Genomic DNA, 27,115 nt, shown 5'->3' on the forward strand with positions numbered 1-27,115 from the left:
AAATACAACTTTAATTTGATAACAATGTTCCACTATATGGTGTTTGACACTGATGCTGTGAAACTACATGGAATCTCTCATGCAGAACTGCTTGTCAACTCAACGGTGGTAATGGAGATATTTAAAAAATTCAGAACCATAAACCACTTGAACAAATGGTGGATGTTTAATATTCACTGCACATGAGCATTCATGGTGAGACCTTAGTGTAAAACAGAGTGGTTATAGAAACAGGGTTCACTCTACCCTCTACTGGCAGGACATGAAATCTTTTTTCAAATGAAATCAACAGTTAAGCATTAATGTGATTCTAAAAACAAAATACCAAAAAGTGTATGACAGATTTTTTTAAGATTCTTCCTTCAATAAACCAAACCTCTGATAAAGGAATAAGTTTAAAAATACATCCTGCCTTTGTTTAGAACTGCACCTAAGAAGATATTTGAATCAGGCATAAACTACCCAAATTTAAATATACAAAAAGATAAACATCTACATTCACATACAATATTTACAAGAATAAGGGTTTCCTCTGTGGAATGTACAAGAGAAAGGACCAAATCCAAAACAGTGTTTTGTTTTTCAGTGTGTGCCACAGAGAAAAGGGTTACGGTGGTTTAACAGATCTCAACAGAAGACAGACCACCACCAGTCGCACAAAACGGTTCTTGTTGAACCAAGTTCATTGTTTTTATTAACATCTGTCACAGTGGTTCCTCAACCTCCCAGGTTCTCTACCATCGCCCTCTCTGAAAGGGTGGGCATCCAAATCCGGGCCTACCATTTCTGAAATGCCTCCCATCCCCCTCATTCATACTCTCAGGCCCCATGGATGGATATCGCTGGAAAGGAGCACCCTGAGGAGGAAAGGGCAGAGGCATCCTATATCTGTTTGATGGAAACATTGGTCCTCCTGGCATCATTTGTGGGGGCATATGCTGCATATTTGGAGGTGACAGGAAGGGGGGTAGGTGTGAGCCTGGCATGCCGGGAAGAGGGTGCAGAGGTGGCATACCCGGCCTGGGGGGTCCCTGCATCATTGCAGGGTTTTGCAGGTTCATCACTGATGCTACTGGAGAGCCCAGCTGGTTACCAGTTCCAGCATCGGAGGATGGGTCGTTGCTTCCTGCAGAACTCTCTGTGGACTCCTCTAGAAGTTTAATTCTTCCTGCTGTAAAAGAAGATATTAAGAGGTTTTATTGAGTCTCTGTACGGATTAAGTATTTAAAAGAGAGAGAGAGAGAGAGAGAGAGGGAGAGAGAGAGAATGAATGACGACAAATATTGAAGGAAACATTATCAAGCCAGGAAAATTCCCAAAGTTGTTACATAATTTTTGTAAACCAGTATGACAGCTATATGACTGTCTGCTTTAATGATAATAAATTATGCTCAGTGGAGTGTTTGATTCTGCAAAAGTTACCTGCTGCCAGACTGTCAAATTCTTTGGGTATGTAAGGGGATCCTCCTGGAGGCATGGATGTTGGAGAAAGCATGATAGGTCCAGGAAATGCAGGTGGACTTCCAATGGACTCAGCCTGAGGGATTGTTGGCACCTGGAAGACATGTGAACAAGGATGGCATTTCAATCAAAATGAAAGTTAGCAACCAGCAAGAAAGTCTTGATGAAGCAAAGTAAAGCAGAAGTATGGCAGCCCACTGATTCCATATCATGATGTAGTTCGCTGTGAGGGAGAAAACAACAAAATCTCTTAGGTGTTGCTTCCGCTGTCATAAAGAGAGGTTTAGAGAATCATTCCTTCTTGTCTTTCACAATGATTCCTCCATGTGTGAGAGGTGATCATCATCTCTGCGTTTACCCATACATACCCAACAATCGAAAATCATAATTGTATAGTCTGTGTGTACAGCTATTTTATTTTATTTGTGTGTTTCTGGGATTTGCTTGTATATATTGTGGATAGAGTTTATTTTCTATTTTCTCTATATGTTTACATTTATTTTTTACATATCTGTTCTTGATGGCTGCTGCTGTAACAGAAATATTTCCCTCACAGGATTAATAAAGTACTTTATTCTCTCTCTCTTTTATGGTAGTCCACAAGAGATAGAAATGATAATTCACTACTTCAAAGCTAAATAAATTATCTGATTCCACAAAATAAAACAGAAAAACTGTAAGGGATACGATGTCTACAGATTGAACAGGAAGGTTTACACACCAACAACTAACAAATAAACGTAACTGCAAAGTTTGATGTTTGGCAAACTGTCTTTATATGATACATTTTGTCATAATTTTTCTTATTATCAAGACAAACAATGGAAAATTGGGGAAATGTTCATTTTCATTTTAAGGCCATGGCTCCACATATTTTCTGTAACATTGTTTTAAATAATAATATAATACCATACAAAATACTACAAAATAAATGTTTAAATAAATATATGAAATTTGAAGTTTACTACCATTTACAGACACAAGGTCATCAGAGGATGGCATGTTGTCAGATTCTCATCCCAAACATTTAGGAAAACACAGTCACACACACAACACTGCCACAAATAAGTAAAATATAAATGAACAAATAAAATGATAATTTAAATTCTTTTCAGATCTATTTTTATAATTAGAGTGAGAAACGAATTCACGCTGAGAGAAGGTAGGGGTCTAGCACTGAGTAAGTAAGTGTTCAAAGATGTGCACAACAGTAATAAAAACTATGAGATAAAAAAGTGTCGAAACAAACACCACACTGCTACTTACCATGACATACACGTTAATAGTGTAGCTACTGTATGCACTGATAAACTACTAACTATAAAAACATAAACACGGTAACTCTATGATGATCACTGATAAACTGCCACTGTGTATAAATAAACAATGTATTAGGTAAAAGGAGCCAGACGAAGACATGCATGTCAGGTTATGTAAACAGGTCTCTTGTAAATTAGACTGCGCGTCTCAGTGGGATTGCCTGTATAACTAGAGGTTAATAATAAATAATAATGATACACCTGTATGACCACATCTAATGGAATTTCTTTGTGCTCTGCTCTAATTTCCACAGTAGTCCATCAAAGTAGCTTTACAAGAAACTGAACCATAACTATGAAGGAAATACCTTCTAGAATAATCCAATAACATCAAACTCCTCTTCAAAAATATACATTTGTTGTGGTGTCAACAAACAAAAATAAAAGATATTACAACTATCCCACGACGCAACTTAAAATACACCTCCCTTATCTGTTTAAATACCTTGTAACTGTAGGCCTATAAATGTTTTAAACATATATTTATTAATTTATCTACTGTATCCTAACTTATCCATCTGTCTAATCTGTGAGAAACTGACAAGCTGACTTGACTTTGCCTGATGAAACCATTATGAAACATTATAAGCATTTCATTCCTTTCTTATAGACATCTTTATCACAATGTCCTGACTTTACTGTAGTCTTGGACACTAAAGATTCTCCAATGTTTATTTTCCTTATAGCAACAACATTTTTTTCAAGAACAATCTTTGACTTGATAAATGAGGTATGTCAATCTGAACATCTAAGTCATGGTGATAACTGCTCGCTAAATAAATGAATGAATAAATATGATACAAACTAAAAATACTTGAACATAAAAATATGTGTACATTCCAAAATCTGGATATCCCTCTAGCAACATTACCTTATGTTCTTTGAAATCCTGTAACTCTTCAACCATTTACGCTATCAATGTAATTCAACTGGATTCAGAACACTGAGAAGTACAGCTTTGTGCTGACATATGGTGCACTACGGTACCGTAACATCCTGCTAGTACATCGGTCAACTGGCGTCTCGATTTTTGGACAAAGCAGGAAAAGTGTCACTTTTTATGTTACAACCTTGTGTTTGTGGTGTGATAAATGACTTACTAGCTTTTACACATTGCTGTGGTTTCCTTCCTCATGTTATACTAGCGCACTAGTGATGTGCAATGTGCGAAGGAGCGGGCTCTGAGAGCCGATGCTTGGTAGTGAATCAGAAGAGCCAGCTCTCACTGGATGGGAGCCGGCTCCCAGTTTTTTTTCCTTTTGCTGCGTGCTTGGTGCAAGGTGTAGACAAGCGCTACAATGCGAGTGAGATAGCAGCAGACAGCCATGAGGAGAGTACAAGAGTGAGTACTCGTGTCATCAAACCCACCTCACAGAGAGGATAAACTGGATCAGCCCATCCAAGATGAGGCATCTTATTTTTCTGAATGCCAACCTGCACTGAGGACATTAACGCTGCTTTCTTGAGTTTAGGTCTTGTTCTGTTTTGTTGATTTGTTTGCTGTTTTTTGTTCATTTGTGCAAAATAAGATTTTTGTTGAAATATTACAAAATATTACAAAAGTGGTTTTGTATCAGAATAAATACAGAAAAGGATGCAAATATACGTAAAAATGCTGAACACAAAAGGGTTTTCAAAACACAATTCATTCATTTTTGAGATGTCAACGTAAATTATAGGGCTAAAAAAGACGGTAAATTAAGAGCCGTTCGGAAGCGAAAAGAGTCAACTCTTCTTTGGGAGCTGAGCCAAAAGAGCCAGTTCTCTGAAAAGAGCCGAACATCCCATCACTATAGCGCACAGAGATGAAACACTGAGCTGCCGGTAGCCCCTGATGGAAAAAGGCAAGTGGACCAAACCACTGTGAGGAATGGAGGGAATATGAATTTATTAAAAGATTAAAAACATTAAAATAATTGTTTACAATTGTTTGACTAAATTTACAAGGCATTGTGATCTGGACATAATCTGATTTGTCTAATTTGTGTAGTGTCTCTTCTCTTCTTGCCTATGATTTGGAAATTGATTGTAGAAAAATATTCTGAGGGATGTCTTAATTCTGTAAATGTAGAGAATAGGCAAATGGTCTGTATTTATATAGCTCTTAACTGTACCTGGAATGATACCCAAAGCATACATCACATTCACCCATTCACACACACATTCACGCACTGATGGGGGAAGCTGCCATGCAAGGCGCTAACCACCAACCATCAGGAGCAATTTGGGGTTCGGTGTCTTGCCCAAGGACACCTCGAACATTATTTTATGTTAATCTGGCACGAATAATAAATACAACCAATGGGTACAACAAGGCATTCAGATTATGCATCTGTATCCTGAGTCATAACATATTTAAAGCAAAGATCTCTAAGCTTGATAAATACCTCTTCTCACCTCTTGTCTGCTTTTCCTCTGCTGCTTACTGAAATGCAAGAAGATGGCTTAAGAAAAACTATGTGATATGCAAATTGGGACATGGAATAAGGGACAGTTATAGCACGCCCCCCCCCCCCGTGGTTAATTGAACTACCATGTCTCTTATACACACACATATAAGCATTGCATATCAATTTTAAAATAAAGGAGTTAAGTGTAATCTAATCTGATATGTTTATTTACTAATAATGATGCATGAATTCACCTAACCCTTCTAACCCTGTACATAATGCATGTTAAGACGGGACAAAGATTAATCATTTTTTCCACACCACACTATGTTTTTTATACTTTACCTTTTAAAAGGTCGAAAATGTTTGAACAAAATAAAAAAAATGCTATTATACTTATATGAAAATTGCTTTGAGTGACATTAATATTATTCATAACTATGTAGGCATGTAAGCTGTGATGTGATAGCTCATATCTGTGAATCCTGTGAGTTTGTATGTATGGAATAATGGTGGTTCTAGGAACAACCACCGCAGAGAAGTAAACCAAAGAGGCAGTAACGTGAGCATCCCAACAGGTTTGAAGGCCATGCATTTGTTCTATCAGTTTGGAAGGTTACAACTGTGTAGCTGATGTAAAAAAAAAAGGATTAACACCCACAGTAAGACGGATGTTACCAGAAGGCTCTGAAATCACATCTGGTGTAATCTGTTTTAATAAGAGATTGATTGTTTGATCAATCAATTAATCTAACTATATTAACCAATTTTCATGTTATAACATTTTGATGATGTTTAAATTAAATCTCCAACCTCTCAGCTGGGATATTTCTATTAATATGCAGAACCAGTCAAACATTTAGACACATCTAAACATCAGCTTTGAAAGAGGATGTGTCCAGACTTTTGACCGGTACTGTACTTTGATGTTGTATACGGCAGGCAGGCACAACGTGCTCTGAAAAAGCTGAATGCACCATCTGATTGGGATTGTTATGGAAGTGTCAGAGCAGACATTTAATTTACAGAAAAGATCCCAACACAAAGGTTTGATTTCAAACCTTACAACAGGTGTAAACAACTATCCGTTATGAGCCAACCATAATAATGGTCTTACCAGAGTGAAACGTTCCTCCCCTGTGCGCCTATTTCCTTCTTGTTATGCTGCCAGATCATGTATGCATGTTTTGTATTTTTATACATTCATTTATATTATGTTGTTCCAGTCCGAAGTGAGTGAATGCAATTAAATTTCTTTCTCAATATGCACTGACCAGTAATTGTGAATGACAAAAAAGTGACTATTCTATTCTATGTGCATTGTCTACTGAAGCAAACAAAGATCTGGTTCATCATCTTTTTCAGTTAAAGACTTACAAAGGAGGAGGTAAGAGCAGATTTTAAGACTTATTGTATTGTATTTAACATGATAAACGGATCTTTTGAGGAGCTCAGCTCAGTGTTAGGTTTTACTTTTGATTGAGGTTGCATTTGTTTTGGTCCAAATTACTCTAGCAGTGCATGATTGAGTCTTTGTTAATTGAGATTAATATATATATATATATATATATATATATATATATATATATATATATATATATATATATATATATATATATATATATATATATATATATATATATATATATATATATATATATATATATATATTAAAGGCCTTAAACAGAAGCACCCCAATTACACAAATAACATGTTGCATGATTACAGTCTGAAGAGCTTTGCTAACTTTGCCAAGGTCTGTCTGTCTACACGGACCATGCGTGTTGTTTCCACACCGCTGGGAGGGGCCTTAAATGGAAGCACCCCAATTACACAAGTAACATGCTGCATGATAAGTATACAGTATTACCCAAACAGCAAGTACAAGTACAGTATGCAATTTCAAATACAGTGGTGGTTTTCATACCAACAATTAAGTCTCTCCAATGAAATTGCCAAATCTTGTAGTTGTATAAGATTTCAATCTGCATCAATGTCATTTCTATTATTACCTTTAAAGGGCACCAAACCTCTTAATTTTCAGGTAATTCAGTTTCCCTTTCCATTAAAGTAGCCCTTTGGCCTCATGTGTAAATATGTTCACACATCAGTTTGTGTGACTTGAGGGATGAGTGTGCAGTCATGAGTAATGAAGCAATGTACTTCTATCACCCTGAGCACCTCAGACTTTCAGTCCTTTCATCTTCAAATTTAATCTGGTGTACGACTTAAGAGCAGAATTGAGTTCTACTTGATCTTATCCATTCCATGTGTTAGGAGTTTACTACAGCAATCAAAGCAATATGTGGCTTATGGCTGTTGTCGTTTTGCCCTTACAAATTTAAAGACTGACATGTTTTTTGGTTTTTAATAAAATATTTCAACCACAGCTACATCCTTCTTTGTTGCAGTGGCATCATGATGTTTAAGCCCCACTTGAGTTTGGCAGTTGTTTGCCGTTTGGCACCCTCTACAGTAGTGGGATGGGGCACCACTGTTGTAAAATCAAATCAATGGCCCAAGGACAGGCATAAACATGAATTTGTCGACATACTGAAGAAACCAGCAGAAACATTGTTAGCAACCAGCAAAAATGTGGTACAATAGTCTACGGATATGCTACAGGTCCTAATAATAAACAATAAGTCAGAATATGTCATATCCCCGATGAACAAATAATAAAATAGTTCTAGCTGTTCTTAGTATAGTTTGCTTATTCTTATTAAAATCTTTGAGGAAATGTGTAAACTCAGTACAGTGTAATTTCCATTATATCAGAGGGTCATGAACTAACCAAAAATATGACAACAGGAAAGTTTGCTCCTTGTATTATCCACTCATCTTAGGGATCTGATAGACTCACTTGACATTGAACAGAACAGAAACTGCAGTATTCTGTTATACAGAACCCTCCAACAGAGGTGTGGGTGTCATTTGTATTTAGCTCTACAACAATATGTTGATGTTGTAGTTCTGCTTACTTTTACAATTTATAGACAATGTAGATGTTAACAGCCATGCCGCCCACTGGTTTGTGTACTATAGTTTCAAAACTTCATGTTCACCAAATTTAGTGTCTTCACAGCATGAAGAGAATAAATCTTAGAGAAGGGGTGAAACTGAAGAGCAACAGCTGAAACCTGATGGGACAAAAATATGTATCTTTGTAGCATATGTATTTTTTTCCCTCTCTTTCCTCCTGCAAAAAATAAGCTTGTTGAGATTAAAATATTATATCACAGCGATATTCAAAAACAAAGGGGGCAAAACAGGAAAAAGATTAAACCTATTTCTCTTATAAAAAAAAAAAAGCCCTCACAAATAGCCTGCATTTCATTCCTTCAGAGGGAAACTGGATAAAGGATAAACATCTTTCTTGCAAGTTAATACTTCATGGAAACTCCATGAGACAAGCAGCCAAACAGATCTTAGATATGAGAACTACAATATCCTGGACTTTAAAACTGGTTTAAGACTGTGACATGAAAATGACAAAGATACCTTTTTTTTATGAAAGAGCCTTTCATTACCTTTCCACCAAACTATCATGCCAGATTAAGGGTCTGAATATCCAACAATGTTTTGAATTTTCCCAACTCACCTTTATGAGGCCTCATGTGGGTCTGATGTCCATGGATCTAGATCATTGTTGTTTTGCTTTAGTTTACGGAAGAATTCCCCTCTTTCCATGGAAGATCACCTTATTAAAAACGGCTGAGAGAAGAACACCTCCAAAAATTTTAGAGTTGTATTAACACATTCAGTGCTTGGACTGATTCCTGCTACAAGATGCTTTAAGAAAAAAACAAAACAAAAACACATTGAAGATATTTTTGAAATGCAGTTTTTCCTTTTTTTTTTTTATTTTAACTGCAAAATGTTTGGTGAAATTTTACATTTCCACAACAACCTGTTTTGTACTGCACCACAAATGTTATTACTAATCAATTTAGAAGCTTCATTAAAAAGTATTTTTACTATAAATGCTATGCATTTCAAAAAAGATCAAATATTGCATTTCTTAAAAATATGTTTAACTCCTATTACATGATTTACAGCATGTAAGGTAACACTTTATTCATAATAAGTAGTAGTGTAGATACATCTTCAGTTTTCTGTAATGTTTTGAATATACTGATCTAATCAGAGCGGACAGTGTGTCTTTAGACAGGTATTTCATCAAAAATGTACTGTTCTGGCACACTTAGTCATGAATGCAGAATCTCTTGACTGGGTGCCTTGTACTGGTATTGGAGCTTTTTGGTTCCTTGTGGATTGCCAGGTGGGACTCCTGAGGATTGAGCCCTTTCCAGTGCAACCCTTAATCTGTCTGAGATCTAGTGAGTTTGAAAACCAGGCCAACACCTTGCCATGTGGGACGTCTCCATACGGCACCTGACAGCGCTTACAGCGGCCAAAGTCCTTGCAAAAGCCAGCGCAAGCAGGCCTGACCACGGGCCATCGATTCTATTCCTGCCTGTGTTGCATTTTTCTTTGTTTTAAAAGTTAAAAGAATCTAGTCTATTAATACATTTTTGTTACATACGTTTAAAGTAAAAATTTCAACATACCGAACAATGCAAAAGCTGATAGATGTGCAGGAGACTTTCTGTGACATACCTGAAGCATCATGTAAGAAGTCATTTGGATTCCTACGTAATTAGGACACTGCAAACACAAGCTCTAAAAGCTGCATTTAAAAATGACAAACATTTTTAAAAGTGAGTGCTCTGAAGGATATACACATGTATGCACAAAGCTTGTGTACTTGTAAAGGCTGATAAAATGACATGTGAAAGTAAATAAAAACACCCGCATGAAACATGTGAGCCAATACGCAGCTGTGTATAAGGAAGGCTTCTGCGCTTGTTTTGGGCAAACTTGCAAATACCTTGGAGTATTAATTCTGTTTATTCAGCCAAAGTTGAAATCCTCCATTACTGAGACCACCAGCTGAGCACTCATCCATACTTTTCAGCTGAGTGTTTAGACTTAAAAGTTTCCTCATTAAAATTAAACTTCTTTCCGGATGTTTCCTTTCGCCAAGTTTAACAACTTGCAGACTAACTGAGACAGCCTCTTCATTAACTCAACTCAAGCTTTGGCATTTTTATTTATTTTGTAAAGCTAAAGTATGACATCACACTGTCATCTCTTAAAAGTATACCAACAATTATTTTTGATATGTTATGTCAATTGGGAAACACAAAGTTTAGCACACTTTATAAGATAATTTTTTTTTTAAAACAAATGCTAGGCTGACAAATTTCTCAGGGCTAAAACAGACTCATGTCGTGTTGTGTAAGTGTTGAAGAGATATCCCAGAGAAGAAGCTTTGTATTGAAAATAAAGATGCTGCACTTGGTTAGTTTTGTTGGCTAAAGGCCAGTCACACCACTCTGTTCAGCATGGCCTGAACATTCAAGTTTAGCCCTGTGTTCAGAAGCTATTTTAGCTCATAAACTGTAAATGTTCAGCCTTGATTATCTTTTCATGTCATTCTTTTTTGCTTAACCCCTTTTTTCCATCCCTCTGCTGCTGCTGCTCTTGATGGCCGACAGTGAAATATTGCCAAGCCATTAAATTATCTTAACAGTACTGTTTGATGCCCCTACCTGAACCAAAAACGGCCATGTTTTCAAAAGAGAAGAATATTATGCATGTACTGATAAAATGAGCTAATGCAATTAAATGACCTATTCTCAAGAGGTTAAGGCTCACTTTAGTAAGCAGACAGCTGCACATCCTAAAATATACATACAATATTGTTGGTAGAAGGTTTTTATACAGAGGAAAAATAAAAAGGAAGCACTTTGATTCAAAGTTTACTGCAAGCAGAGCCACAGAGCCAGGCCACAACACTAGAGTTTTCTGTAAAAGCTCTGTTATATACAGGTTAATGATGAATAAAACATTAAAAATGGTTCACATTCATACTTGAAATCTGAAACGTGCTGTATTTTAATAGGGCAGCTTACTGGTGGTATTGGGATATTTTCTAGCTGAACAGCTTTAAGTCAGATGTAAATGCCCCCTTGATAGATTAAGGACATGAAGAGCAAACTACCACATTTGGAGGTCTGGGACACAAGCCCACAATTCAACAGTGTTAATGCAAATGTGTCTTGAATTACATTGAAGGACCACCTACTCACCTGACATGCCTCCACACAAGCAGCAGTTTCTATTTATTTTTTTTTCTTGCTCCTCCAGTGTGCAGAAAAAATTCTATGAATCCTCTCTTAAAGGATATATCATTCAAAGAAAATCTGCTCATTTTTACCTTATTTGGGACAAACAACAAAAGCATTGAGTGCAGTACCAAAGCTTCAAGCCCGCCCTGCAGGTTCCAGGTTTTGCTTCTTGAGCTGAATTTTTAGAGCCAATGCATATTTTTGCTCCCTAAACTGCTGTCTTATGTAGCATGCAGTTTCAGAGCAAGGGAGGTGTTGGGTGTTGTTGCTCCACGTGTATTTCAAGAAGTTAAATCAGTTTTTTAACAGTTTACCATTAATCTGTTGGGGTTTTATTCTACAGTGAGAGGCCTAGTGTGTTGAGCCTATATGGAACTTAACTGCATAACACCAAAAATCATTTAACTCTACTTGAACTTGTCATACTCCATCTGTTACATAACAAAAGTTGCTAGGGGGGAGCTTTGGACAGCAGAGAATACACCAGAAACATATATTAAAATATTTAAACACCACAGGTAATTCCCAAATGGATTAAACAATAAAAAATAAATAAAAAACTTGTAAGATTGAGATTAAGAGCTGTGTACACAAAAAGGTTGGGCCTATTTCTGTCAATAAGCCTGTGTCCTTTTCTTCAGATGACTGGTCATGACACAAGTATATCAAGCTGAAGCATGAAGTGTTTAACCATTTATGCACTGAAGTTTTAAAGGTATACTGTAAATGAGAAAAAAAAAATTATGAACTAAAGTTTATGATGGCAGTAAAATTACTCATCTAATTTCATATTGTGGAACCATAGGTTGACGGCCGTATTACATTTTTATAACTTTCACTATTAACTATGACACAGTATATATATATATATATATATGTTTCACTTAGGCTTTTTGGCTTTGGGGTGATCTGGTGGCCGATCGTCGACAGCCAATTCATGTTTGCCATCTAGCGGTTGAAAGTGGACATGGCCTGGTGCTTGTCGCAATTTTGCGACTTTGGCGCTTAGACGGTCAATTCAGGTAAAATTAGCAAAAACAAGACTTTTGAAATTAGGCACACAAATGGGTACCCAAGGTTTCTTCACACATACCTGCCTAACAAAGCTGTAACAAGAGCGCTTGGGCAGTCTTAAGCATGGAGAGAGCGCTTTTCCCTACATTCCCATGTCCAGTAGAAATTAAAACAAGTTAAAACTTGCTTTACATACTGCAGTGTGTGTGTGTGGATGGGTGGGTGGGATTCATTGTTTAAAAAATGCTGCTTATTAGAAACAAACAAAATTGAAGGGAAAAAAAAAAAAAAAAGTAATAAAATGATTTGGTTGGCCTGACTGACACCACTGTTGGCTTACCTTGTCTCCCACTTTGACAGTCCTCTTCCAAACTGGACCTTTAAGTCCCACCAGCAGCCAACAGCAACATACACTCGACCAAAAGATGAGCGCAACTTTTGTTCCATGTTAAGTGCTCAGTTAGGGTCCTGCTATGTATCGAACACTGCAGACAGCCCATTTATTTCAGGCTACTTTACTGACCAAGGCCATTGTGGATGAATAAAATTTCTGCTGATCCAGATTGACATTTTAATACTACTTGTTGCAGTTATTTCATTTATTGCAAGCACACTATTTGATTATACATTCTTAATATTTACCACTTACTGGAACTTAATCTTTAACCATTTAAATATTTTGACCATTCAATCGTGGTTACGTGGTTGAGAAATAATTATGTAACCTCATTTGACCAAATATACATTGCCAACACACATGCTCCACACATTTTGGATAGAGTTTAGTTACTGAACACAGAAAGGATAACAGAAATGTTTTCCTGCACACATACCACAGTAATTAAAAGTTTTTTAATCCCACTTTATTTGTATAAATTAAATGACAGTACAAGGTAACTGAGTGGAGATGCAAATAGTTTGCAGGAAAGAAAGAAGAAATAGAAGAATAAACACTACTGAATTCAAGGCCTATCAGCTGAGGAGCCTATCTGAATTGTGACAATGATCAAAAGGCAGATCAAATGTCATTGCTTATTGTACATAACAAATATATTGATCTGATGTGTGTTAAGTGGGGGTAGGTCTTCTTGAAAAGGAATAAAAACACAAACATCTTCCAGAAATATGCACAAGAATCCCACTCAGTTTTCACCACCAAATCCAGGCTACATAACCACACTTGCCATTAACTGTAAGTTAATCCAAGAACATTGTCATCATTAGATTTTTTTTAAGTGAAAGAATGGGCCAGATGTGAAATTTGGTAGTTCTATACATATTACAACCAACATAAGAACTTTGATAGTTCTTCATTAGCAGTCAGTTCTAGAAATAATGACGTTTTTGTTTTCAACAGGTCAGATAGTCACTCAAGTAACTATGATTAATGATTTTACCATATTTCTATTCATTTTCTACAATAAACTATTATAGTATAAGACTAACAGAGGAACTAATCAAATCTCTGAGATGAGTCTTCTGAAGACACAGATGATTCTAAATTAATTCCCGTCAAAAATTGAAACTCTAAATGTAGATGGAGAACTTCAAAAAGCAGAAGTACCCAAATAGATTATGGTGTGTGCAACATGGCTGAGTGAGAAATCATGCTTTAGCAGCCACTATATGGAAGCATTCTGACAGAAAAGCTAAAATATTTTGGAAACTTGACAAACATAAGCAATCAAATGTTTACAGGCAGGCAAAGATGAAGGACACCTGGCTGGACTTGCTTGCAAACCGCAGGAACTTTAAGTAATGTCAAACATTTATTACAACTAAGAAAGGGCTAAGAAAACTAAAAACTATTGCAACCTTCACTCACTAATCCAGATATTTCATTGACAATTATCCAAGATAACGATGTCCACACTGTACAACAAGACCCAAGCCAATGTCATGGAATTATTTAAGAAAGCAGGCAGGGTAGCAGTAACGTGTGCCACATTGCCACCATCTTGTGCCACTTTCACGGTTCATTTTATTACAGACGAGAGGCAACTAGCTTCTCAAGTGCTCCAAACAATAACAGTGAATGTACATTAACATACTGGAAATAAATAAATTAAATAATATACACTTTATTTTGCCTTGTTTACATTTTAAACCAAAGTTACACATGGCCGACATGCCACATCCAAAGCTATAGACAGATGAGGCCATGATTAAAAACTAATGCATAGGACAGAGTGAGTCAGTCCACCAAATATGCAGATTTTTAATGCAACATCTCATCTGTGGTCTGTTGCACTTAACTAATGTAACTGACAAATACATAGAAGGCTGTGGCTCATTTAGAAAAGTTTTGAAATGCATTTTAGTAAAATTAACAATTGGCATTGTGAACTACTTAAAACCTAATACGACAACCAACATAGCTTTTTTATTGTTTGTTTTTAAATAGTTCATTATCCTAAGGAAATGTAACTGAATTATTTGTATGAGCCAACTAAGCAATTGATTTAATGGGAATATAGGACAATGACATGCTGAGCTGCTTTTTCTTTTAAAAAGAATAAAAAAGACAAAGAGGATGTTGTAACCAATATAACAGCATTTCTGTGGTGTAAATTTTTTGTTGATGAATGATGAATATTTTTTGAATCTGAGGAATTGTAACGTATGCTTTCTTATATGGCCATTAAAAATGTAATTAAATATGGAATCGGCACACATGTTAAGAGCAATTTCACTGTTGTTTTTGTTACAGAACACAATTCTAATGAACATTAAGGCCATTAGAACAAAGTTCTTTCCATGCAGGCAAAGTCTGACCAAAGTTTTCTAATGCAAGCAACCTTTAGAAATATGGCATTTTTATTACGTTTGTTTTCTACCAATTTCTTTTAATTTTAATTTGTGTTGACTTGACTTTTGAAAGTTCATTCAGATAGGCTCCACCACTCATAGGCAACAACAATTTATTTTCTTCACAGCCTTTATTAGAAAGATTGTGGAACAATCTCTCCTCAAGACGATCAAACCAACCAAATAAAAACACTTGCAGTATCAAGGAAAAAGTGTTTAAGAATTGCATCAGCATTACCTGAACAAGAGTAGTGACAGTCCTATCTGGTACCCTTTCCAATGCTCCATTTACAGCTGTCCTGTTGTTTAGGTCCTTAACAACATTCCAATCTAGACCAAAGAAAAGATAGAGAAGTAAGGAAAATCTTATAGCTTGAAATAAGTTAATTAAGCTTATGCTAAAAGAAACTATGTGGGCTTACCTGGATTTAGTGTCTCTGCATCCAACACGCCCCCCTCTCGGTAGCTCTCCAACTCTTCAACTTTGACTTTGCTCCACGGGATATAAGTAACTCCCTGCTCCACATCCCAGAACTTTTTGTGTGCTGATTTTATACCTTTGTTCAAAGCCCAAGCAATCTTGGAAAGAATGACATTAGGTGTAATTAGGTGTAAGTATTTAAGCACAGTTTATATAACTTGCCAAGGTGTCACTGGAAATGGTGCATACCTTAACAGGTTTCTGATTGACTTTGTAAGACCCTCTGCTGAGTTTGTTCAAGGCTGTATAGGCATCTTGTCTGTGAACCATAACAATGTAGGCACAACCCCTGGGAGGAATCATCTGTGCACAGAGAGCAAAAGTTAAAAGGGGGAGTTATCTCCAATCACAGAAGTTAAAAAGCATCTTTGATATAAATAAAAACAAAAAAAACTTACATTGACAGACTCAATCTGGCCAAACTCTTCTATAAGGGACATCACATCAGACTGCTGAGTTTTCTTGTCTAGCTGTCCTACCCAAAGTGTAGTACTGCAAACTAAAAGCAAAAGAAAATTATATTAAGGTGTATAATTATTTTTTATCTCTATGCATTCCTATCTTCAAAACAAACATGCTGATATTCATATTAACTGCCAACTATTACAGTGTAATACTATAGTAGTGATAAAAGTAAATTTGATGCCTCAGCTTTGACAAATACAAACTAGGAGCATTTAGAGAAAGCAGATCTTCGCTAAGCAATTTTAATTTTTTTGCCAATGATTGTTGACATTAACTTTGCGCTAGAAGCTCTAAAGACAAAATTATCCCTAACCCCTCATAGTAAAGAATCCTTTAAAAAATTCCTGGATCACCCGTTAAAATCTAATAATTTGTTCCTTGTTCCATTTGTTGAGATTTCCCAAAACTTTAATTAAAATCCAACCATAACTTTGAGTTGCTAACAGACGGACAGGCAGACAAACAAACCAACGTTACCAAATAAATGACCTCTGCCTTGGTGGAGGTAATTACATTTTATGTAAAACATGGTAGATTTATGTTACGATTACAACCAAGGAGGTTTACTAATAACAGACATGCATATATATACACACTACACACACAAACAGGTTCAAAGTAGAAGAAAGCCAATTTGATGATTGTGATTGTTCTCAGCATTTTGATGGCATGGCACCAACAAATGTAGGGGAAACACTGCAGTTTCATTCTGTCAAGAAGTAGATATTTACACTTTGTATTTTATAGTAGAGCTATGCTAAAGAGTCATCCCAAACTAACAGCCGAGATTGTTTGATGTATTTGTGATTGCTGCCTCTTACTGGCAGCAAAACACTAAAACATAGTAACATGCATCTGCAGGAGCAGAGAGAAGCAGAGTGCAGACGTATGTTGTGATCCTGTCTGGTTATAAACGTTAAGTCATCCGTAGATCTGACTTTTGGCTTTCTGGGAATTTGGACAAGCACATTGTTAAAATGACCACACTTGGTTAATTAAAAAACACATTTTGTGTGGTAACTACAATTATACCTATACAGGACATGCATGGCATGCATAGTTTATCAGTGTTGTTTCCTTCAATAGGGATGCTCATATCTGACAATACAGCAAAAAAAAACAAGGGGGGCATGCAGTGTTGAGTCCAGCACTGTTCTAGTCATAACACATACCACTAAGTGACTGGCTCTTTATGGTGGGAAGACCCCTCTGTCTACGTTCTCGGTCCTTCTCTCTTTCACTCCTATCCAGGGATCTAGAACGAGATCTCCTGCGTCGCTCTCTGGAGTCAGAGCGTCGATATCTTGATCTTCTTGAGTGAGATGAAGATCGTGATCTTCTTCTTCTAGGAGATCTGAAATACAAAGGATTAAAACACCTCAACATTATGTCAATGAATTAAATTATTTTCCATTTCGGGATTCATAAAGTATTGTTCTATTCTAATTCAACAAATATTGCCATTCGCCAGAGATCCACAATCCTGTTAGCCATGAGATGAGCAAGAAATGACAACATCAGCAGTCCTTAGAGTCTGCTGTTGTCACATGTGCAATTTTACCCTACAGGAGGCATTGTGTAAGTCAGGAGTAAGTCTTAACGATGTGTAGAAAAAAAAAATCTACTTGTGAATTTTCTGACCAAAATTGCGATTGCAATTTGGTTTGCGATTTAATCTTTTGAATTCCAGCTTGTTCAGTGTTCATGTAGAAATATATTTTCTATGTGAAGTGGAGGATTATCACATGACATACTAACTGCTTTATATTTTAACAAGGACACAGTGTTTAGATATGAACGGCTTCACTTACCAACTACAAGATGCAACATATGTTCATAATACTGAAGACTGAAGGTTACATTTCCTCTAGAACAGGTTTATACGTTGTCAGTGTAGTAAAAACTAAACTGTCTGATCTCATTTATACCACAGCACCTCATTTCTCTCTACATGATTTCAGTAGTGGACACAGTGGAGTTTCATCCTGACGCCACATACACAGAGAACTGTGTGTGCATACGCTGGTGCACACACTCAAACCACCAGAAAACGCATTTCGAACAACATGTGGTTTCAACCACAAGCACCAAGTTACTCTGTCTTTTCTGCCTCCTCTCCCCTCCCTCTCACTGGCTGAGAGAGTGGACAATATTAAGTGAGTGTGGGGAATAAAACACGATGCAAATCTGGTGTCAATACATTTGGGGCTCAGACAGAGCAGAATTTTTTTTTTAACCCTCACAAAGAGGACTTTCTATCCCACAAGAAAGACGACCGGAATTACATGTGAAACGAGTACATTTGTAAAACTAAATGCTGCAACTTTGAAACCTGGATCAGCCGCAATGTAACACGGAAATGAATCGTGCTCTTTGCAATTTACTAATCGCAACATCTTGTTTTAAAAATTATTAATCATGCAGCCCTAAATAGCAGATAAACACATCACTCCTAAATAAACTGTAACATTATGACAATACAGTTGGCTCTGAAAAGTGAAACAACCAACCAACCAGCAACTTCCTGTAGCTCATCTTTACATCCATCAACAAAAAAAGTCAACATTCAAAATGCAACAAAAAGTAAAATCATAAAAAAAGACAGAACCCACTATTGTGACTGTATAATAGCGATAAATAAATAAAATGACTATAACCAGATGTTACTGGAGGTCGTTAAAAAGTCTAAAGGCTGTGGGGACAAAAGACCTAAACCATTCCGTCCAGCAACGCAGCGAGATGAGCCTCCTTCTCTGTTGCTTCTTTGTCTATGGCCTGAATTTTAGCCCCTTTGCACCTCTCCACAACCTTCTCCATGGTGTCCAAGATTTTGGTGCTCAGAACAGAGCCAGTCTTTTTGATGAGCTTACCCAGTCTCCTTTTGTCCATAGCTTTTGTCCTTAGATACTGCCTCAACAGCATACAACAAAAAAGAAAATGGCACTCTACACCACCGAGTGATAAAACATTTGACGCATTTTACTGCATACGTCGACCTCAGCCTCCGAAGAAACGAACGCCACCTTCCGATAGGCAGACCTCCATGTGCGGGGATCACTCCAGCTTGTTCATATGCACACCCAGGTATTTGCAGGTCTGCAGCACTTCAAAGTCCTCACCTTTGATGCCAACAGCCCGGAGGGGTAGTTTAGACCTACGATAGGTCCGTCACCTTGATACATTCAGACAGAGGCAGTTGGCAGCACACCAGTCACTGAAAACCAGCACCAAGTCCCTATACTCCTTCTCCTATTCACCCCTAATACATGCCATAATTGCTGTCTTCAGACTACTTCTGGATGTGGCATGATGCTGTATTGTGATTAAAATCAGCAGTGTATGGGGTGAATAGGAAAAGAGCAAGAACAGGCCCCTGTGGGACCCCCGTACTGCTCACCATCATCCTATTCTACAGTCATTTAGCAGATGCTTTTCTACAAAGTGACTTGCATCTGGGAGTAAGAACACAAGCAAAGAATCAAAACAGGTTGACCTCACTGGCCTTATCAACATCACTTATTGTCCTTATTCCTATAAGCAATGATGGTCCTCATGCCCTCCCACAACTCCATAGTGCTGTTGTGCTGCAGCTTACTCTTTACGTTTATAGTTCGCTTTAGCCTACTTGAGGCTCCACTTCAGCTCATGCTGAAATTATAAACAACTGCCTGGAATTGTGCACTTCATGCTCTCCCACGTGTACTCTTGTTATATACTTTCAGCATGTGTATGCACAGGGGTTAACTTGGCAGTTCCCGTTAGTGTGGGCTGGGCAGCCCCATTCCCAGCAAGCTGTACAAGGATCTAGACCAGGTTTTTCCACTAGTAGGACTTCCTCCTTAACATTTTAAGCACTAGCACGAGCACTGATGCACACACAATAAAACAGATAACAGATTACAATACAGCAGAAGTATCTGTGATCAGCACAACAGTTACCTGGAGTCAGATCTGGATCTTCTGCCATAACCTCCATGTCTACTCTCTCGTCTCATGGATGGGTCTTCTCTTGAATTTCCCTATTAGATAAGTGATGAAAGGACCATTTACAGCTGCTATTTTTTTTAAAGATTATTATTATTGTTATTATTATTATTATTATATTAAATAGATTTTTAAGAGTTTGACAAACTTTCAGTCAGAATAAAATTTCCCACTATTTACATTAACCATGGCAATGACTTCCTTCTATGGAATGAGGAAAAGAAAGATACTATGATTTTGCAATAAAATGCTTACCTGAGACAAAGAGTAAGCTTCATTAGTAGACTGATATCCATCTGGTAAGAAATTATGTTCACTCTGGCTCAATCCATCACTTTGCTGAGGTTTGACAAAAAGCAAAAAAACAGAAAAAAGTAAATGGGCATCATAGTAATACTGATCATGGTAAATTTTAAATTAAGATTACAACTCCACAACTCCTAACAAATACTAAAACAGAATTTTCTTAAAAATTTTCTAGAATACATTAATAAAGGATTTTCGATTTGTCCAATGTCCAAGTACTAAATATTAAAAAAAAGATTAAAATCTAGAAAATTTTCCCCAGGGATTAGTAAAGTATTTTTCGTTTCATGAACATTTATGTCTAAAAAAAAATCTTTGGACACAATAATAGAGCTGCTGTATTTAAGGGGGAAAAAAGAGTGATTGTGTTTTATAGATGAATACCTTTATATCCCCAGTAAGACCAATGATATCACGATGATGACCTGTGTTTAGCATCGGACCATGAAACTGGTTTAGCACATTTTCAGGAATACCCCTGTCATGACAAATGCACACTGTGTATTACAACACATAGAAAATAACACATTAAGATGATGATGACTAAAAGAATGGACTCAATAAACAGCCATTTTATAAAACAACAAAAGGAGCAAGGAGAAAAAAATTGTTTTACCTGTTAAATACCTGATAAACCATAGTGCTGTCAATGCAGTTACATCACAATAAGACAGATACTGGCATGCTCATCTGCTTTGTGTAGACCTATGTTTAAAATAAAACTTCTTTCTATGGTCCAAATCCCCTGAGCTTAAAACTATTTTTGCAGACTGTCTGGTAATGCTTTACTGTTTGCTCTGGGGACCTCTGCACTTAGCAGTATAGTCCACAAGGACATCTTAATTCTATGGAGTGATCAACACTCTTCTTTGTGTCACCTGGGAGAGATAACTGCATTATTGGGAGTTGCATTGTGCTCATTTTATGCCAAAACCCTATCTTAACCTACCCCTAAGTCAGCAGAAAGCCATAGGACCAAAAACATCAAATTAAAATCTGTGGAGCATTCGGGTGTGTGTGTGTTACTCAAACTCACTGTGGATGAATGTTGCTTTCTGAAACTGGCATATCATCAGGTTCATCATCATAGTCAAACCGATCGAGAAGTTTCTGAGGAAATATATGTAGTACACAGTTCAATAAATAAAAAAGCATATCAAATAAAATTATTTTGAGCTTTTGCACTACTGAGCCATGTTAATACCTCTGCTAAAGAGCTTTTCTTGTCAGTTTGTGTACTATATGGGTTGAGCTGGGCCACCGGCATCTGAGGTGGGGTTTGTATGTTATTTGCAACTGTGGAGGCTGTCAGTATCTTATCTGCTTGCTGAAAGTTCTGGAGCATCTTCTGCAGCTGGTGGAGGGACAGAGTGTCATCTAACAAATAATTGTTTTACAATAACTGATGGAACACAAAGAAATTTAGTGTTTACCTCCTGACCATGTGGGGACTGAAACAGCTGTGCCACAGCAGCTAAGGCATCAGAAGTGGGTAGCTGCGGCACACCTGCCACAATTGAGGAATTACTTGCAGAAGGCTGTGTCTCTTGTTTGGAATCAGCATGAACTGTTAAGACAAGAAAAACAGGTTTGCAGAAAATCAAGAAAGTAGACAACATTGTTTAACTTTATGCTTAAATAATACTAAATAATACTTTAAATAATAATAAAATACTGTTCTAAAACATGGCACACAGAACTATATTATTTTCATTACCTTCCAGGGCAGGAGGAGCAGCAATGACACCATTAGCCATATCCATCAAAGGCTGAATGATGTCCATGTCAAACACACCGTTCTTCTGCCAGAGGTTGAGGACGCGTACTATTTTACTCTGATAAGAATAAAAATTTAATCCATTAAGAACCTTTTTTTCCCCATTCAAACTAATTATAAATACCTAAAGCACAAAATACCTTGTCATCCTCTGGACAACGGTAAAGGTTTTGGAAGGTATCTGTGAAATTTTTTAGGAATCTTGGTCCAAATACATCTTTGTCAACACCAAACTGATGGCGCGACTGTCGAACAATGGAATCAACCACATATAAACCGGGGACTTTTAATTCTGGCTTGCACTGAAACAGCAAAAACAACAAAAATACAATTTATTTCTCTTATCTGACAGCTTGCATCTGTTAAATGCACTCTGATAATAAAAAATAACTGAATTGTGACACAGTCCATGACACGTACCTTCTTGATGAACTTCTCAACAATCTGGACAACATGTTTGTAAAGCTGATTAGAGAGAAAAATGAACATCAGTCACTAAAGCCCAGTTACTACTTTGAGCAGGCAGGATATAACAGAAACATGAAAGGTAGTGATTGTATCAGAAATACAAAACTGTTCAAAAGTCTTTAACTACACCACGTTTGTTTTTGTTTTTTTTGTTTTGTTTTTTTTACAAATAGCCAAACTTTCCTGTATTTTATTTATTTATTTATTTTGTAGTCCTGAACAATAGTTTTCTTAGCTTTCTGAAGGTCAAAGTTCTCCCAAAAAACTGGACGCCTTTTCCCTCAGATTCATTTCAGTTTTTGCACCTAATATATATTTTTTAAAGCTAGGTATAAACCAGTGACCAAGTTTACACGAACTAACTAAACTGGACTTTCAGAAAGCATGTAAACCTGTTAGTTTGACTTACAAACATACAAAAATCAAAGCTCTCAAAACATGCTGTTTTTAAAACAAACTGGATAACTTCAGGTCAATAAACAGAAGTTGCAGCCTTAAAGGGACATTGTGTAACATTTTCTGTTGTTTACTGGCCAAAATCAATGTCTGTATGTATAAATGTCTTATCATTGGTGTATTATGACCTTTACTAATAATCTGACACATTCTTTTAAGTGAGGAATTATAGATTTGTTCATATATATGACGGATAAGGTGTTACGGAAGTGCCATGATTGTCTGCCATTTTGAAACTACAGCCGCCGACAAGGAACAAATAGCATGAACTTTGCGTTTTCCCTGCAAGCTAGCACACAGTGATTGAGAAACAGGAGGAGAAGATAAATGAGAGAGGCTTACTACCCTGGCAAGTTGGAAAATCTGTTAAATTGTCATTCACAAAAATGCAGGACCATGCTTATGCAGCAGCAGCACAGGAGCTGTTTTCACCATCGCCAAGAAAGTGAAAAAGCTGACCTAAAAGGCAGCATGACCAGACAATACAGAAAGGACAAATACAAAAAGGAAAAACATCGGGCTAGCCTTCCCCAGGTAGAAGAAGCTCAAGACGGAGAAAGATTTTTAAAAGAATGTTGAAGTTGTCAGCTTTCTCCTAAACAAATAAGTCAACGGTACTGCCCTAAATTTGCCTACAGCTAATTTTTTTCATTTGGTTTTGTTAGTGTTGCTCGTTACCATGAGCAGCATAACAGTAGTTTCTGCTAAAATACACCAGCCTCATTGGTATCAAAGTGTATGTTTACAAGGTTTCAGTTGCTTTCATAGTTACAGCAAACGTCAGCTTTCAGTCACAGTAAAGCCGGACTAAAAGCCAGTGGGAAGGCTTTATAAGCTGGCTTTTACTGTGACAAAAAGCCAGTGCTGTGTCAAAGCCAGTTTCCCCATCAAGATCCGTTCCCCCTGTGACAACCATTCTTTCAGCTAAACTCAGGGGAACAATATCTGACAGTAAATTTACGTCCACCAGATGTTTCCCCTCTGACGATTTATGATCCAGAGGGAAATTGTTCACCTGAGTGTGTTGAAAACCGTTGAAAAACAGTAATTGTGTTACTGGTTAACACATACTTCTGTATTTGTTTCATGGTGGTCACATATGTATATTGTTACTGTGAAGGGAGCGGAAGTCCGGATGCTAGTATTGTAACGTAAACAGAAGTAGGCAAACTGCGTTGTTGTGAATATGGTGGTGGTGAATAAAGTTAACTTTCAACTTCAGAAGCTAATATTTTGTGTATAACAGAGTGAACAGTGTATGAACTATCAGATGACACTTTCATCAGTGCTGTGGAGGTTTTTTTAAGACGTGGCAGCTTCCGTTGTTACAATATGTGTTTGAGAAATTGAGGCGCTAAAATGCATCACACTTTAGAATGCGATATATGATTCCAAAGTTAGATGACAAAAATTCTTACATAATGTCCCTTTAAAAAAATAACTACATACAGCAGATTAAAATAATCTGAAAGTGATGGCCTTAAGAAGGTGGAAAAAAAAAACAAAAAACAATCCAGCAAAGACCCAACACAGGACCCGAGAGATACGTCTGGTCAAATCTTTCTGTGATGCCTCATCAGACACTGTCTCAATCAAGAAACGGTTATAATTACATTAACAATAATAATAATAAAAAAAAACAACAAAACTGGACCAAAAAGTGACAAGGCTTGGTTATGCTTGCTGCACTGATCATGAGGTGGGTGAGTGAGTAAACTAACAATAGCAAAGTTTACTTGAACAAATACTTTATCAGACTGAAATCAATTGGATCAGAGATTCCAGCTAAAATGATTAAATGGACACTAGATAAAGTAATCTGATCAGTTGTATTAACATGATGGCCAGATTTAATACAATCCTAACACTATTCACATGCGCAGTACCTACTATTTTGAAAGAAGGGGTTTCAATTTAACTTTTCAACATTTTGATTGTCAAAAGGTTCAATAATTCTTAACTAACCTCTAACAAAAACATTGTATAGGACAACGGATTAGCTATGTTTACATGACAAATTTTTGATTGTGTATGGGTAACTAAACCCAAAAATCAATGTTTGTTTTCATTACTATATCAATCATTCATTCTCTGTACCACTTAGTCCATTATGGGTCGCGGGTAAGCTGGAGCCTATCCTAGAATTAACAGGTGAGAGGCAGGGTACACCATGGACAGATCACCAGTCCATCGCAGGGCCAACACATAGGGGACAAACAATCATTCACCCTCGCACACACTCCTAGGGAGAATTTAGAGTAATCAATTAACCTAACATGCATGTCTTTGGACGGTGGAGGGAAGCCAGAGTACCCGGAGGGAACCCACGCATACTTAGAACTCCACACAGAGATTCGAACCAGCGACGTTCTTGCTGTGAGGCTGTGGTGTTAACCACCACACCACCGCACGGCCCGCCATATCACTAAGCAGAATATATGCATCCTCCTACCAGTACTTAATATAAAAGTTGTTCTGAAGTCAAAATAAAAGTCGTTCTGAAGTCAAAATAATAGTCTTCAAGGTTGTTTAGTATAAAAATAAAATGATTTACCTTGATAGCTTTGATGGCAGATTTGGTTACAGACATCATTTTAGCACGGGATATTGGAGGCTTCATGTCAATCATGGAGAACAACTGGAGGGTTTAAGGGCAAAGAAGTTAACATATCAGTTCATCTGAAAAAAAAAGAGCTACATGATAAAGTATGTGTAGCAAGAGGAAAAAACATTTGGCAATCTTCTGTACTACAAGACCAACAGATAATTTAGAGACAGCATTTAACTTAATTTATTGGGATCCCATTAGTGGCAGCAAAAACATCAGCTACTCTGTCTGGTGTTTAAATACTGCTGTTTAAAATCTTTTATTTAAAAAAAGGTTTCCACGCATCCCTGCTCCAACACACCTGGCTACAATTAATGAGCCATTTGCTGAATCTGATAGGCTGTTAGATGCATTTAATTTGACTTTGGTGTGCTGAAAATCTGCTGGATTGCAACTGTTATAGGACGGGATTGAGTAACCCTGAGCTGAAGGTTGAGCAGAAACCTTTAGCACGGGGATCATCAAATCTGGTGTCCTGCACGTATTGGATGATTCTCTACTCCAACACCTGATTTAAAAAATGGATCCCCAACAGTTCTGCACAAGTCTGTTAATGGTCTAATCATTTTAATCAGGCGTGTTTGAAGCAAAGACATATACCTGCAGGATACCAGCCCTCGAGGACTGGATTTGATGATTGCCACATTAACATGTATCAGTGTTTCTCAATCTAGGTCCACTGAGACATGTTTTAGATGTGTCTACTCAACACACCTGATTCAAAATTAAAATATAAGTTTGCACAAATAGCCAACGCTAACGTTACCTAGTTAAAGTATTGAGGTTAATATATATTAAATAGCCTTTTTTCCCCAGGATATTTGATCTAATTGAGATGCAGTGGGTTAACAAACCACATGTGCACCGATAAGAACGGCCGCGTGTTACTTATGTCCAAACATAACAACAACCATTTAAGCGACTTTGCTAACACAATCAATAATTATTTCTCTTTTAGTGGTGTACGCTAAGCGGAACAACCATTTTCCCCATAACAGTCCATTCTAGTGTTCAAAACTAAAATAAGTACAGCAATGAATCGTACAGGTCAACTAAACTAAAAGAAACGACATTAGTTAGCATTAAGCTAGCTAAAGGACTTAGCTTCTGTAATTCGAACGACACTGCTAAACTTTACCTCCATATTGAACGCGTTCACTGCATCCATCGCGGTTTGTTAATGATGAAAACTAACTAGCGTGTATATTTTGTCACTGTAACCAAAAGTAATTATGTGAAGTTAACATTACAACAAGTCACGTCTAATGGCTCTGTTTTTATTCGGACGATGACCGACGAAGAGTTAGCCAGGACTTTGCTAAGCTAAGAATTACTACTATTAGCCTCGCGCGGTTCCACCCTGTGTACGTCGTTTTAGCATGTG

At 37.0% G+C, this 27,115-nt stretch overlaps 1 protein-coding gene across 3 annotated transcripts; it reads right to left on the reverse strand.

Annotated features, from left to right (window-relative positions):
* Positions 1 to 147: 147 nt before the first annotated feature.
* On the reverse strand, positions 148 to 27,115 carry LOC121646009 (SR-related and CTD-associated factor 4-like). 3 transcript variants are annotated; one of them, XM_041994856.1, is made up of 18 exons: positions 26,870 to 27,115; positions 25,678 to 25,761; positions 22,620 to 22,664; positions 22,340 to 22,501; positions 22,140 to 22,257; positions 21,856 to 21,989; positions 21,627 to 21,776; positions 21,459 to 21,532; positions 20,807 to 20,900; positions 20,372 to 20,455; positions 20,072 to 20,151; positions 17,305 to 17,486; positions 16,066 to 16,166; positions 15,857 to 15,970; positions 15,609 to 15,765; positions 15,425 to 15,516; positions 1,423 to 1,555; positions 148 to 1,168 (listed from the first exon to the last, which is right to left on the reverse strand). In XM_041994856.1, the coding sequence occupies exons 1-18, from the start codon at positions 26,897 to 26,899 to the stop codon at positions 735 to 737; spliced, it is 2,268 nt and encodes a 755-aa protein (XP_041850790.1). In that variant the 5' UTR covers positions 26,900 to 27,115; the 3' UTR covers positions 148 to 734. The 3 variants fall into 3 exon arrangements, with proteins under 3 accessions (XP_041850790.1, XP_041850789.1, XP_041850791.1); XM_041994855.1 differs by having other exon boundaries at positions 148 to 1,171; XM_041994857.1 differs by lacking the exons at positions 148 to 1,168; positions 1,423 to 1,555 and adding an exon at positions 13,221 to 15,067 and having other exon boundaries at positions 15,227 to 15,516.

This window comes from Melanotaenia boesemani, chromosome 9 (assembly GCF_017639745.1).
Source record: "Melanotaenia boesemani isolate fMelBoe1 chromosome 9, fMelBoe1.pri, whole genome shotgun sequence".
NCBI classification, from domain to species: domain Eukaryota; kingdom Metazoa; phylum Chordata; class Actinopteri; order Atheriniformes; family Melanotaeniidae; genus Melanotaenia; species Melanotaenia boesemani.

Excerpts from the sequence above, each read along its gene's own strand:
- LOC121646009 (XM_041994855.1), bottom strand. The coding sequence starts at position 26,899 with ATGGATGCAGTGAACGCGTTCAATATGGAG. Across the intron at positions 22,502-22,619 it reads TTGAGAAGTTCATCAAGAAG|TGCAAGCCAGAATTAAAAGT; the intron begins GTACGTGTCATG and ends TTGCTGTTTCAG. Across the intron at positions 22,258-22,339 it reads GTTGTCCAGAGGATGACAAG|AGTAAAATAGTACGCGTCCT; the intron begins GTATTTTGTGCT and ends TATTCTTATCAG.